At 33.5% G+C, this 16,033-nt stretch overlaps 1 protein-coding gene across 1 annotated transcript; it reads right to left on the bottom strand.

The window, feature by feature from the left end:
* Positions 1-868: 868 nt before the first annotated feature.
* Positions 869-16,027, bottom strand: LOC105317260 (protein DD3-3). The gene is made up of 14 exons (XM_011413849.4): positions 15,737-16,027; positions 13,763-13,816; positions 11,466-11,552; positions 10,379-10,474; positions 9,136-9,274; positions 8,323-8,442; positions 7,835-7,990; positions 7,288-7,490; positions 6,635-6,853; positions 6,300-6,470; positions 5,554-5,789; positions 4,973-5,189; positions 4,226-4,337; positions 869-3,007 (listed from the first exon to the last, which is right to left on the bottom strand). The coding sequence occupies exons 1-14, from the start codon at positions 15,826-15,828 to the stop codon at positions 2,615-2,617; spliced, it is 2,295 nt and encodes a 764-aa protein (XP_011412151.3). The 5' UTR covers positions 15,829-16,027; the 3' UTR covers positions 869-2,614.
* Between the last annotated feature and the right edge of the window lie 6 nt (positions 16,028-16,033).

Genomic DNA, 16,033 nt, shown 5'->3' with positions numbered 1-16,033 from the left:
TTGTTCATGCATATGGAAGTGAAGTGGCGTGAACCCATGCACTCAATGGTCAATATGGATCCATTTTTAACAAGAGTTTGGACTTTGGGTAGTTGTGTCAAACAGCAATGTTACGTAGGCCTGTCTGTTTCATTGCTGGCCACTCAGCCATGGCTCTTTAAAATCGTCAAGCTTTTAAGCTAAGCCTATATGCAATCTGTGCATATTTCACTCAAAATCAGCGTCATTTTTAACTTGTTTTCTGCCAGAAAAAGATAGTTCCATTCTACTCAAAGTCCAAAGTCTTATTAAAATGGTTCTAAAAAGTAATAAATCCGCAATGTAAACCAAATGGAACGTTCATTGAAAGGATAGTAGCTATCCAAATTATTTAAAAGATGTACCTAAATTGACAATAAATAATTACAGCTCATTTTTACAACATACCTTTTGAAAATACCGATACAATCAGGGTACTGACACATGTAGGTGTATCAAATACAGCTGCTAGCATGGGTATAATCAAGTTTTACGTGTTCTCCCGAGGTGGGGCTTCACTTTGTATATCGGTAGTAAACCATTTGTGTGTCAAGATTTTAACTTTAGGGTCAGTGAAAATTATGGAGGTGTTGTCTCGCTAGCTGCTCTATAGCTACATTGTAAATCTATTACACCCAGGCAGCTACATGTATCATGGAAGAGGTGTCTTTACAAAGAAATAATAATCTTGGCAGAGATTTAGTTTTGGTGAAGGCGTCATCAGTCCATATCTTAAGCCGAGCATTTATCTACTAAGATTATATAAAGAAAATTTATATTACATGTACAAGTAAAATTTTGTAAAAATGAATAGATATCTGCTTGTTAAGAGCAACACTGAAAACAGAAGTACAACTGAATGAAAAGATTTATTATTTTTTGAAAATGAAACAGAGAACAATAAAATGACTTAGTTACTTCATGATATGCATCATGCATACATAATTTTTGAATAGCTGACCAGCAGCCAGAAAAAAAAGATAAAGTACAAATTCAGATAAGACAATAGATAAGTATTAGACATATATGAATAAAATTGCTGGCTTGTCCATCACAATATCACGTGGTGTAGACAGCATATTGAGTCATTTGAGGTATTGCAAACTGAATGATGTATAAGAGACAAGAGATTATATAAGACAAGAATTGCATGGAATGTTTATGAAGCAATAAGTGTTCATACGCCTTAAAGATATGTACATACAACTATAAAAGGCACCAAAACTACTTCAATTCAACATTCAATACTAATTTATTGATCTTTGGCTTTTCTAAACAGATCCTTTTTAACTTAATTCATGTATAATTTCAGAAATCCTATAGATTTATCATAATAAATATTGTACCATTTTTGTTTACTTTGGAATCATTATTGTAAGTGAGGGACCAATGTTCATGAATTGCCAATCAATTTACATCCTAACAAATGTATATGCAAGCATATGTTTAATATATATTTACAAAACAGAACTTGCTACCAACGAAATTACGTCCCCATAAACCAGAAAAAAATTCACTATCCACGAACTTTGACCCCCATGAATATAAAAACTGACTTCACAGTACTCAGTAGATATAACACTAGATGCATGTACCCGGTTAATGTAATGCCATCTTCAATTGGTTCTTTGGTTAATTTACTGGACCAAAAAAAAGATATGAAACAGACACTGTTATGAATGCGAAATGTACATGAACATTTAATTGCGGAACATCGTCAAAGTGGCAATTTTTTTAATGATATGTATTGTAGTGCATTTTGTTTACAACTGCCCTGATATCATTTAATGCAATCTGGTGGAGAAACATTACACCAGGCAAGCAAAACTTCTATATGACAATGAATTCAAATACATTAATCTCATATTTGGTAAAGCAGAGTATATGCCCATGTTAAACATGAGACATATTGTACACATATCAAATATATAATACATATGTAACCAAAGATATACAAGAACAAAAATAATCTATCAATTCGTCTTAAGTTTCACAAAAGTGGCAAAGTGGTTGACATGATAAACTGATTTTAAGAGCCAATGCTTTTTGGTCCACATGGGTGGGGAGGGGGAAAATGAGGGAGTGGAGGCGTGGTCAAGTAAACCGGGGGAGAACGGTGCATTGATCCAGTGAGCTTTATGTTTTTAAGGTTGCATAGAAGTATGAACTCTGGCCTGCAAAGTTTAAAACTATGAAATGGAAATGAAATGCTTATCATTTATACATTAATTAATTTTTGCAATTCAAAAATGTATGTTGTTCCAATTAACAAAATGTGTGGGGTTTTTTTCTTTTTCCAATAATTCATTGTTCCAATCAGCAAAATGTACATCATTGCAATTAGCCAAAAAAAATTATAACCAAACAAAAAGAAAATCAATAAAATGCCGAGTTCACATATCATAATTGTAAAAATACAAGTTTTGCATGATCCAGACTGAACACCACATTTATCAACTTTCCTCCAATCAACAATGGCAAGAATAAAACAAAAATGCCCTTGTCAATTTCATGTTTACATCCAAATCTCAAAAAAAAAAAAAAATAAATTATAAAAAAAAAACATTCATAAAATTGTCAACTTCTCTCCATCAATCTACACCTTATTCTGAACAGATCTCTCTGCTTTCCTCGCACCACTCTTGAGTTTCTCGAAGCTGCTCGGATTTCTCTTAAAGTACATCACGGAGGCAATCACCACCAAAAGCACCACCACACACGCCGCAACAATCCCTATGATTGGGCCCAAGTTCTGGTGGGACCGAGCCACATAGACACCACCTTGATCCACCTGGAAGCTGGCGGTGCTACCGCTGACTGAAGAAGGTACTTTGGTCCAGGTGGCCATGTCCGATGACTTGGAGCGGTAAATCTCCACCTCACTAGCGTCTGGATCCACCTGCATTTGAATCGTGAAGGTGGCTCCACTTTGGGTCATAATTGTTTCAGGTTGGACCACTATGAAATTACTGGCGTATTTATCTCCAGTCTGTAAGTATAACAGAGAAAAAGATGAAATTGTTTGGAGTGAAACTATTTCATTTTTTACTGAGATTTCAATTTTTACTGAGCATTATCAAACTTCTGAATCAGTATCTTGATTTGTGGTTTTAATTAAGAAATAAAAAGATCATACTTTGAGTATTATGAGGTAATAATTTTGGTGATCGAAGGGTTTTATGACAGATTTGATTATGCCCAAACCAAAATTATTACATCATAATATTCAAAGAATGATTCCTTATTACTTATATTTATACATGTATAATTCTAAGCAATCGTATGATTAAATATTTGAATATAATTAAGCAAACCCCACCTGCAACCCCGTTATACGTTATTTGAAATGACTGGGCTGTATAGTACAAAATCGATATTGATGTGTTATCAAGGGCAAAGACACTGAAATATGTATATATTCATATATAAGTTTGTATGGTAGATCATGTACAGTGCACAACCATACCTTAATAACTTACAGTTTAGATAGTTAAATAATAATTTTAGGATATGCAATTTAGTCCATAGTACATTTATTATTTCATGACATACTACAAGTCCAAGAGTATTGTTTTTGCTCCTTAATGATTTATTTATGAAGTCGTCGTGTCAATAACTGCCGTCAGGTGAGCAGACAAATTGAATAACGAGCGTAATAGCGTGTTTTGATAATTTGTCTGTTCATGCACCTGATGGCAGTTATTGACTAATTGAAAAATAAATCATTTAATGCTTATACATGTATTTACATTCCCTTACTGATGAAATCAATTATTTACTTAAATAAATTGATACAAATTGCAGATCACGGAGGGAGTACCGGTTAATTAGTAACAGCAAGAACAGTTGTTTAATAAAAACTGGTTCAAACTAATTATCATATAGACTGTTGAGTCGAGATCGATGAGCATGAAAATATAATCCATGAAAAATAACTCTTGAAAAATTGCTTTTAACAATAAAATCAACCTTTTTGTTGAACAATTGTAAAACACAGTGTTTTGACAACATGTATGAAATATAATTTTTAACCAATAAACATAGAAATCACTGTTTTGGAACTACTTGTAATTTACATGGAAATTAATATGCAGTGATTAGTTGCTGCATTTAGAGGCATTTAAAGATCACAAAATTTAATGGAAAAACACAGTAGAATGTAAATATCAATGCTTGACTTGTCAGGGAAAGAGATAACAACACTTACCGGTTCACTCCTCAGTCTGTTGCTTGCTATAGCTTGTTCTGGCGTCCATTCCTCCATCCTCATCGACTGTAGCGCCAAAAACGTGCCCTGTTCTACCATGATCTTGGCTTTACTGAAGATATATAAAAAATGGCAACTCTTAATCAAAGTCTTGAAAGTACTTGAAGGTGCATTATTATTGTGTTGATAAATTGTGAAAATAAAAAAATAGTCTACTGTATCTGGAGATGTTCTACCTTGATTTATTTTCATGAGTATTAGACATATATTGTGAATTATCATATTATAATAATAAAACTGTATTTTTATAAAAGGGCAATATTGATTTCTTATATTCTTGATAAAAAATCTTAAGAGGGCTGGATGATTGTAGCAATTTTTAAACTTTATTAACCTCCTTAAGCAAAAGAGCTCTGTATGAAGATACTGAAAAATAATCAAATTTTAAAACTTAAATATTTGAAATTTTGATTAAATATAATTTATAGCTATAAAACCCATACTGTGGAATCATAAGATTTTGTGGTAGCTCAATTTTTGTGGAATTCTTGGGTACCTCTCATCCATGAATTAACATCCTCCCGGAATTAATAAATTAGGGTTATAAAGTCATATTTCGATTTTAGTTATAAGGTAAAACACAGAATTACGTCTTCAAAAAGCTGTAAATTTTTTTAATTTAAGCAATCCATGAAATTGACCAATCAGCCTCCTTAATTTATAAACTACATGTAGTAAGAAAATTACTTGTCAGCCAGGGCCAAAGTTCCGCCTCCCCAGCCAATGGCCTGGTTCTGTGTCAGGTATGGGAGGACTGTGACACGCCCCTTCTGGTCGCGATTAGAGAAGTCGTTGTTGCGGGTACACATGTACTGGTATGTCCCTTGCTGGGACACCATGCGAAGGCCCAGATCAAAGTATGTACCAGCGTCATCAAGCTGAGAGAGCTCCCCTCCAAATTGTCCTTCAGACGAGAGAGGGAAAAATATTTACTTTAAGTTTAGGCAAAAAATGTTGCTGTTGTAGAAATTCAGATATATAAGTTTCTGTTTAACTTTTTCCTTTCTTATGTTAGTTAGAACAAATTTTAAACAAACTGGGATCATATAAAGCCAAATTACATTCGTAAATAAATTTTTCAATGGATAATAATTCATATTAACATATTGTAAAATTATATCTTAAAAAAGAATGATTTTACACTAAACAAAAAATACTATCTCCTACTTAATGTTTTAAAAAAATTAAGCAAAGATTCATTGTGAAGTAATTTAGAGTTTCTTGAATATGTTGCATGAACCACTTCACCACTTGAACAACTAACTTACCTGGAGAGTTAAAGGCCAGGTGCAGCAGATCTTGCTGACTGAGGCCAAGGAAGGAGGAGTTGACCACATGGGCCGGATAATTGACCCCGTATTTCCCGTACACTGCCCCCGGGCCGAAGCTCTTCAGGCTGCCCTCGTCGTAGGTTGGTTCACCCAGCTGTACAATGTTGTTTCTATCTGAGCGGGCTTGTCCATTGCCGTCATTGTTTGGGTTGTTTGTGTTGGAACCAGTCCACCTGTGGAGGAAGGGAAAAAATTAAGAAAATAGCACATGTTGGCCACAAAACTGTAAAATATGGCTCAGTCTTGATGAGGTAAAGCTTGGCTTCTCGAACAAAAGCTTGAATTCTAGAATGTGCAATTATAATCCTATACTCCCACTTTAAATATGGATGATATATACAAATTTTTAATTAAAATGCAACCATCTATACTTTAAAATAATGATACTGTACAAATTCATTTATGTATATGAACCTAACTCTATGTGTTATTCACTGTTTATGTACTAGCTGGTATATACAGTTGAATTTCAGTATCTTGAACACCGATATCTCGAATAACATGTATAACTTGAAGTGATTAATAAGTCCCAACCAATTAAACTCAAAGTAATTTACCCTTGATATCTCGAAAATTTAGATACCTCAAAATTTTAAAAAGTTCCATCTAGCTCGAGATAATGAGGTTTGACTGTACAGTATAAACTGAGTATAAACTGATATAAACTGAGGTGTGCTACTTACTGTATGTGCACATAGTTTGAGGTGCCCATCTCCAGGTTGTTGGGAACAAAGTCGTACTCCACAGACGGGAACACCTGCACTATGTTGCCTCTCTTTCCTCGGACATTCAGATTAGAGATTGTCCTACCCTGAGTTCCAGCGGGTCGAGGACGAATAGCGAAAGCAAAGGACCTGTAACATTTACAGGGTAATGTAAAAAACTTCTTCACATTATCACATAAATCTAATTTTCATGATTATAAGAATATAAAGTTTTTTGAGCGTTTTGAAAATTAATTGAAAAATGATAAATTTTGGGAATAAAAATGTAAGAACCAAAAGTTCTAACTTCTTACCTGTCTTCAAAAGTCCGACCATACTGGGCAGTATTGACAGCTAGCTCGAGGTCAAAGTTTGCATCAGAAAAGACCTTGACATCAGGGTTGTTTTCCAGAATGAATCCTCGATCGTCCGCCTCATTCTGAGACAGCCCCACCTTAGCCGCCAACTTAGCATTTACGTTAGTGTTATAGGTAGTGTTCCAGCCGTCATAATCGCCAGTGGAAATATTGTACCTAGACATAAAGTAACAGATTTTTTTGCATTGACTTTCAACAGAGTTTTATTTACAATCTGAGCATATTTAATTTTTAATGGAAAATCATTTGTTTGCAGTTTGTTTTCCTTTTAATTTTTCATACTATGTGCAACTTTGTAAAATTAAACTTCCATACATTACAAACCCAAGTTTAAACAGAAGAAATCAAACAAAGAGTTTTAAAAAATGTCTTACCTACTTATACAACTAAGTCATAACATGTATTTCGATATGTAAATAAACAAATATTTGCCCTGATAGAATCAAAAGCTAACACCCATTCCCATGGATTTCCAAATACCGGGTACGTAAATATAGATTCTCAAGCATCGATATCAAATAAATGCAAATATATCAATGCAAAGGAGATCTGCATACAATGAAAAAACATAACACAGGTAAGCCACCCACCTGATTCTCATGACACAGTTCTCATGCACAGTGTTGGGCACTGTCCAGTTGTAGACCAGAGGCTGACCTCCGATCCCGTTACCCAGGTGATTGTCCCGAGAAAACTGGGTCTCCCTACAGTCTGGTTCCCCAATACCAAAGGCGGGGACCTCCTTCCATTCCGCCTTCATACCGTCTGGGTCATTGGTTGGGTACCTGTATACCTGTGAAAATTATACATATACACAATAAATATTCGTAAAAAATCAAAATATATTAACTAGAAATATCGTGAAATCATTTGAATTCATAGTGGCTCAGATTTCATGGCTGTCAAGGGTACCACTCACCCACAAATTAACATCCCCAAGAAATTGTGAAATTATGTTTCCATTTTAATGGACATAATAATGTATATATATGCAAGTGATTACATTATTGAACCATCCTCCCCCCCCCCCCCCCCCCCATTTTACTTGCAAAGAATTAGAATAATAATTTCTTTCCCTTTCTTGTCATTTTTATTATACACAATAAAATTCTCTCCCCATTGCGCTACTTGACCTACCTCACAAGCCTCCTTGGTGTTGGGGAGGGTGATTCTGGGGAAGTTCTCTACTAGGAAGTCTGATGACATCACACAGCCAAAGCGAGGCTTTACATTGGCACTCTCTGCCTTGTAATAAGGACACCTGGTGGCATCATTTGTTAACACCGCTATGTCCTGCAAAATTGTTCAAATATGATATTGTTAATTAAATATATTGTGACAATTGAAAGAAAAAATCATTTGATTCTTTTCTGTTTTTCAAATTTTTTCAATACATAATTAATTCGTTCAATGACTGATTTTGAATTTTCCACTTATATTGAAATCAGTCAAAATTATATGTATGCTTAGTGTCTTGAATGCTAAGAAATATTGTTATTTTTAGTTAATGTCTTAAAATATTTTGAGATATATGCATGTCAGTTAGTATATTATCATGTGATGTCAAAGCATGTAAACCAACAACTAAAACATTAATATAATCATTTGTTAATCTTGGAACTGACCATCCAAGGAGTGGGGCCCCAATAGGGGTAATAGTCACGCTCCTCTGGACACTCGTAACCATAGCGCTGTCCGTTGGGATTCTGGCGAGTGTTGACAGCTCTGTTTCTGTTGTTTAAATTCTACAATTTTAACGAAATTCATTTAATATTCTAATTCAAAGATGAAAAAAAAAATATATTGCAAATTAAAACAAGCAATGCAAAACAGAAGTTCGTCTATCACAATATTTTGATGAACATGTATCGATTTAGTAATCACGCATGGTCTAGAAAGGGGATTTAGGGGGAGGTCAAGACCTCTACTGGAAAATTCAAACTTAAACTTACATTGTAAATTCTGATTAAAATCAACAAATTAACAAGTTTACACTATGGACACTTCCTGGAAAATTTAAAAATCCCTTGAACCCCCCTCCTCCAAAAAACAAACAAACAACTTGCTGAATCCACTCATAGTAAATACATGTAAATTGTATTTCAGGCCAGAATTTTAAAAGATACAAATGAACTTTTCTATAAATGTAGTTTATTTAATATATTATCACAATTTTAAAGCAATTTAATTCATGAATGAGAGAGAGAGAGAGAGAGAGAGAGAGAGAGAGAGAGAGAGAGAGAGAGAGAGAGAGAGAGAGAGAGAGAGAGAGAGTACCGGTATATCAAAATATATAAACTTCTCTGTTCAATAAAACACTTGACTGCGTTCACATTCTTTTCTAATTTTGCAACCAAAGAGTGAAAACACCCATATCAATCCCCCTTGTGAAGCCTACTCAAGTCACAGGTAACAACAGGTAAGATAATCCCACTCACCTGGTCAGCTGTAAATAGTCCCTTGTTTCTTTCTCGTGACCGACAGTTCAGGTAATAGTCGAAATTCTCATTCATGCCATATTCCTTGTCAGTATTACAATTACCGAGCCTGCAATCATCTTGGTTCAATGGTATAGTTCTACACGAATGCAACAAAAGAAATCAGGTTGATAAAATGCTCTAGTAATGCGACCACTCAATGTCAAATCCATCATGCTATTGGACTGTATTTTGCCTGTATTTTGTAATTTGATACATTTACAATGGAAATACAAAGAAAATTGCAGTTTGATCAGTATACCAGCACAAGATTATATGGTCATTATTACAAAGGTGTTGGGTTACATTCATATCTAGCCAAAAGTTTTCAGTCCACTCCATTTGTGTGGACTGAAAATTTTTGGCTTGCAAAGTTTGGTTATATAAAAGACACATTCGACTGGTTTTTGCAAATTAACAGTCACAACTAAGTTTCTTACTTTTATATCTAATGAAAAAGGAGTAAACATTCATGTACCAGAGATGTGTTCAGCAGAGCGAGTGCTCATGAGCGCTCCCCAAAGTTTGTGTTGCAGGTATAGGGAATTTTGGCAAGTGCTCGCAAGCACCCGCTCTGTTTAACATGCCTCTGGTAGTCTGTACTGTTGTACATGCAATAAACACTAATACAAAACCTCTGTCTATTGTTAAATACATGCATCTGCCATTTACCGTATATAAATATTCAAAATTAGATTATGAAACATTTGGACCCTGGAGATGACATTGATAAATGACCTTGAATTGTGTAAATATTTAACCTTGACCTTCAGATAGATCATCCAAAAAAAAATAATTTATTTGTCAAACACAAACATTTATTTTTGACAGAAATTACTGTGGAATCATTAGAATTCGTGGTGGCTCAATTTTCGTGGTATTCGTGGGTATCCCTCCCCCACGAATTTAAATCACAATTAAAACAATTTTAGAAAGAGTTGTCTTTGTTACTGAAACAGTAACCCACACATCCACGAAATTAAATCCCCACGAATGAGCAAAAAAGTCACAATCCTTGAAAATTGGCCGCCACGAATTTAAATGATTCCACAGTAAGACATTGCAGATGAATAAAGAAAGAGTGCCTCTATCCATAATCGCATGGATAGACATGAAAAGACAAAAGTTATCAAACACTTGCTATATTGGGGACATTTTGGGATTTCTATGTAAAGGTTTAACAAACTAATTAAGCTATAATTACTGTGTAGAGGCTCCATCCCTGACCTGGTCATTACACATGTACTGTAGAATGATCTCACAGTGACTATTGGGGTTACTGCAGGAGTGCTGGTTGGTCCTAGAGAAAAAAAAAGAATTACTGTTTTTATGCAACTAGTTAATATCATAATGCTATCAATCTATCTATGAGCACTAAGACTTGTCGTTAATTATCTTGAATAAAATGTGGTATTATTTTATTTTTCAATAGGTCCATAAATGTCATTCTGAAAAAACTGTGTTAAGGACCCACAGCGCGAGTGAATGCCTCGCCCCTCACACTTTGTGTTTCCACATTTGCTATTTCAGAATAGAAAACCCGTATTTAACTTTAGTCATTTGAAATGTTTTAAGTTTCAAATAATGATGTCTATATAAGTCTAGAGTTTGCAATTGCCTTAGTCATGGTTTTCCCAATTATAATTCATTTGCCGTTGTGAACGAGCTATTATGAGAAAAATAAAAGTTTTCCATCTAGATATTTCTCTGGCCTAAATCAAACATGTATTGTTCATGTACTGTACTAGGACATGTACATAAAATATAGTTATACTGTAAGTCGTTTTAATTCCACGGTGTTAAAATTTCTTGATTTCTAATTCAGTACCAATCGTGATGATTTTAATATCACGTTGCTAGAAAATCAATTGTCAATGATCAGAACACAAAAATTTGATCAATATGATTAGTTTCTTGTAATTTTTTGTAAAAAGTTTTTTAACTATTTTGCCCCTTGCTAAAAGTTAGGGTCCATTTTGTTCCGTTCAAATTTCCTCTTTTTATATTTGAATTTATATAAATGTTGCGTTGCTACATGCCTTGTTATTGTAAGTTATCAGAAACAAAATGAGAATATTTTCTACAGAAGTTATCTTTCTTATCAGAGGGACATTCCACCTTAATGTAACAGGAAAGGTCTCACTGTGACAAAATATACTTTATTCATTCGAATCCACTAATTTATTTTTTGAATAAATTTTTGGAATAAATTGAGTAATTCTGTAATAAATCAGTGGATTCAAATAAATGGAGTATATTCTTTGAGAATTAACTTCAGTACTTCTACTTACCACTCAATCGGAAGAGTCGACCCTGCGTAGTAATACAAGGACCCCACATTGTAGCCCCCTCTGTTGTTATTTTGGGAGTCAAACAGTCTGAAATTGTGAATTGAACAAGAATTAATTGATATGGGTATAATTTATGAATTGTGAATATAAAATGCATGCAAATATTTATAGATAAATCAAGTTTGAATGATTTTTTTCGAATATGTATAAATTTCAAAAGAACATGTAAATGTATAAATACATGTTCATTTGTATACACTTGTATATAAGTATATCAAAAAGTACTAGTATTCAGATATGAAACATGTACACATATTTATTTTTAAAAAGCTTTTCATTCTTTAATGACCATTAAAAAAACCCATATAACTATGAGACAGGATTTAACGAGCTTAAACGTTACGGCAACAAGGTAGTGATTATTTTGCTGACATGGACACACGTAATTATATTACATCGACATCTACGTGAGTTAGTCATCAGACAACAGCGAGACAATCAACTATATGTAACCACAGACTCCTGGAAATTTCCTGCCCGTACAAACGATTTAATCCTCCTTAAGGATCGAGGCAGGGCCAGTGGTCAACAAATTAATCACGTTAAGATCTTCACATTGAGATTTTTAAGATGGGATTTATTAAACTATAAATTATTATTTCGTAAAAAAAAAATCTATAAATTTCTTCTTTTTAATTTGATTTTTCTACATCTTTTTGTAGAGCTCTTCTTCTAAAAGAGATCAATTATAGTCTAAAATGGTCCCTGCCATTGAGCCCTCTTAATGAGTCAGCTATAGGCTCGAATATACCACACCTCCTTTTCAAAACAATTCTTCTGAATCTGCGCAGTATTACATGGATTTACATGGAATATTCTCTTAAGGTGTGACCCTTAGAGAGAGAGAGAGAGAGAGAGAGAGAGAGAGAGAGAGAGAGAGAGAGAGAGAGAGAGAGAAAAACAGTTTTTTGTCAAATACATGTGTACAGAAACAATAACTCTATATAATGGTTAGCCTGAATTTTATATTTTTCAGGAAGTTAGTCATGCAGATTAACTCTAGTTGATTATTTTCAATAATAAAAAAATATAATCTTCTCTATGTAGGAGGCAAAACTTTGAAGTGTTTTCCAGCTTTTCAACAACAACAAAATTTTGAGAACTGGTTTTTTTTTTTTTATCTTATATTAGTTATCATTTGGATTGTTTGTCTTTTTTTTTTCAGGTTCATTACTTTATGTGTTCCTTTTCCCTAAAAAATTGTGGTTATAACAATGCAAGAGGGAAAAAGTGATATAAAACAACAAAACAATCGACAGCACTAATTAATCAAGTACAAAACAATTAGACACAGGTAAAACCACAATGGAATCCTGTCTTTCTACAAACCGGTTTTCCTTCTTCATATGTTCTTACTGAACTGTTCTTTCCTCAATCTTATTTTTTGTGTGTTAGCAATGTTATATAACTGGATCATCATTAATATAAGACTTGTTTAGATTAATATATGACTTGTTTAGATGTAGTAGAAGCTATGAAATCACCATGTCTCATTATTAACTTATATATCATTTTAAGGACTGAAGTATCCCTACAGGAAATAAGATTTCAGAATTCTTATTTGCCAGGGAACCAAGAACTGAAATGTTTTATATATAATTCAAAAATTGTTTTTCCCAATCTTGTGGTTTTTCTTACATTAATTGATGAGAGCAACAAACTAGACAACTCTCAATCTTATAATTTTTATGTATTGCAATGTACGGTAATAATTTTCCATCTTTGCAACTCTGAAGTTTTTTAACCCACCTGGGTTATATGAGGAGTGGGGAGCACATATGTATGACTCAGTGGTCATAGGTGTTAGGTCAGTGACCCAATGGTTGCTGGTTCGAATCCCATCTTGTTCACTTGATGTTGTGTGCTGGGCCCTTAGACAAGGTACTTTATTTATCTGCATTAAATTGTCTAAGTCTACCCAGCTGCAATTTGTGCCAGCTAAGAACTGATGTCCCAGCCAGGGGGATTCAATGACTCTTATTCACTTAGCACCACACAAAATGGAGATAGCATCAACCTTTATCGCCTCAGAGGAGAATATTTTTACTAAACATAAAAGTTACTTAACTCATGGGGAGCAAAATAGACGAAAACACTCTAGTTATACACGTATAAGAAGTAGTTAAAAGGGACTGATTAATATATAAGTAAATTATGTATTCATAAATTGGGATATAGGAAGTTATGATGACAGATACCGTAATTAATGTTAAATATTGTCATTTTCTTCTTTTTACCTGTTCTGATTTTGAACATTTCTATTTTCTTCGTCTAATCTGTTGTTTCCTCCCCTGCAAAAAAAAATTTAAATCAATAAATGCTTACTACAGTAACGTAAACTTTATAATATAAACATTTTTCAGAGTCTTTGTCAGTGATATCACTATGAATTGATTTTGCATTGTAGAGTCATTTAAATTCAAAAGAGATTTTGTTGGGGTGCAAGCAACCAAGGTTTTCATGATAAAAAGAAATGAAAATCACATAAATATGTCTTATTCTAATATTAAATCGTAAAAGTGGTGAAAATTATATAAGTTATAAAGAACCACTCATTGCACGAATATTTTGAGATGATACATTAATGACATTTTGGTCGGGGCGTGACCAAATCTATCATAAAGCTCTTCACTTGACCATGCCGTGACCAAAAAATATCACCTCATAATGGTACTCAAAGAATGATTTATTATTCCTTAAATAATGAGTCTGAGTTGCAACTTTAAATGGACTCAGTTTTGAGGTTTCCTCAAGATTCTGCGGTAATCAATACCGACAGTATAAAGATTTAAACACTGTAATGGTTCAATGACTGAACTAGATCTAATAATAAAACTACGCGCATGCTCTGTACTCTGTGTACATGTGACACAAAGAGATTTGAACACGTGACCAACCGAACACTTGCATAGCTTAAATGAAACTATATAGACCACATATTGTAGAAGTATATACAGTCAAACTTTGTTATCTCGAACTCGATGGGACTGTTTAAAAACTTCGAGATATCAGAGTAATCGAGATATTGAGGGTAAAATACTTTTAAAAAATAAGTGGTTGGGACTTAAAATCGATCACTTTGACATATCCACTGTATTCGAGATATCAGTGTTCGAGATATCAAAGTTCAACTGTACAGTAGTTGTCAATAAGATACATACATCTATCAAAATATACTGTAGATTCCTTATTTAACATGATTACTTAATTCCGTGATTCAACCATTTTGCATCAAAATGCAAGAAAATAAAATCACAAACACCAGATTTTTATCATAGTTTCATTTAGTTTACATCTGTCAGAAAACTAAAAGTGAGATATTATAGTCCAAAAGATGTGCTTTTCGTGATTTTATGCAGATAATTCATTCATCATGCTTAATTAGGAATCTACTGTACGTATATTTAAAATTTCTCTACCTAGCTTGAACGTTATTTTATACAAGGAGTAAACAGGCACAGATTTTTATGACAGCCCAATAAACCGTGATCATAGCAATAAAGGTCTTTACGTAAAACGTAGATAAAGTTCACAGTGTACCGTGCATGCATGTACTATTATAATCAAAATATTTACCGGTACTCCATGTAAACAGACATCCATCTCACTATTTATCATTATATCCATAAATATGTGATAAGAAATGCAAATATTTCTGATGTTGCAATCAAGTTTGAGCACTGAATGTACCACTGTTTATTGTTAGTTATCATTTAACTTTTGGACAGGCATGAAAATTGAAAGGGGTATATTGATACTTGCAAATAAATTCCCTTATGTACAGTATACATGTGTGACATTTCTGGAGCAATATAGGATTGGAGAACAATGAGCGAAAACGTATTGACATCTGATCTAATCTCTGTGTTTTAATCTCCATTTTCTCAGCATTATAGCCAAACCTTGGCAATAGTATTGAAAGGTGTATTACGATAGGTGAACATGCATGTATATATAACAACATGTATCTAAAGATAATGATTTTAAGTCATTGTGGTCAATATCAAATACATTTGCTGAATAGGCCAGTGTACAGTATATTCACTATAAATGAATAAACACATCATGACACATACATGTATGTCTTATAATATATTCATTTTACTAAATTCATACAATTTTTTAAAATTATACATGTAGTTATATAAAAAATCTATTAAGTATTTTATAAACAATCAAAATATAAATAATTAAGTAACAAAAAAATTTACCTTGGACTGTGTAAATAAATATCAGCTATCACAGATTCGCATATTAAAATGATGAATAAAAGCATCAAACGGACAAAGTGAAAGTTGTCCATGTTGACATCAACGGCTCTATTCTACTTCAAGTTTAGTTTTCGTCTACTGGATGCTGGGTGTGTCAGTATTTAAATCAATCATCTATATCATATGCTCCCAAATTAGGGAAACTGGACACCCCGTGACGTAGATAAGTATCGCAATCGCAGGTTTCACACTACATTTCGTACACGACCGACGTTAGCCTGGCTGACTCATTATCCT

This window comes from Magallana gigas, chromosome 4, assembly GCF_963853765.1.
Source record: "Magallana gigas chromosome 4, xbMagGiga1.1, whole genome shotgun sequence".
NCBI classification, from domain to species: Eukaryota; Metazoa; Mollusca; class Bivalvia; order Ostreida; family Ostreidae; genus Magallana; species Magallana gigas.
Note: the sequence above shows the minus strand (reverse complement) of the source record. Positions and strands in the feature narration are given on the sequence as shown.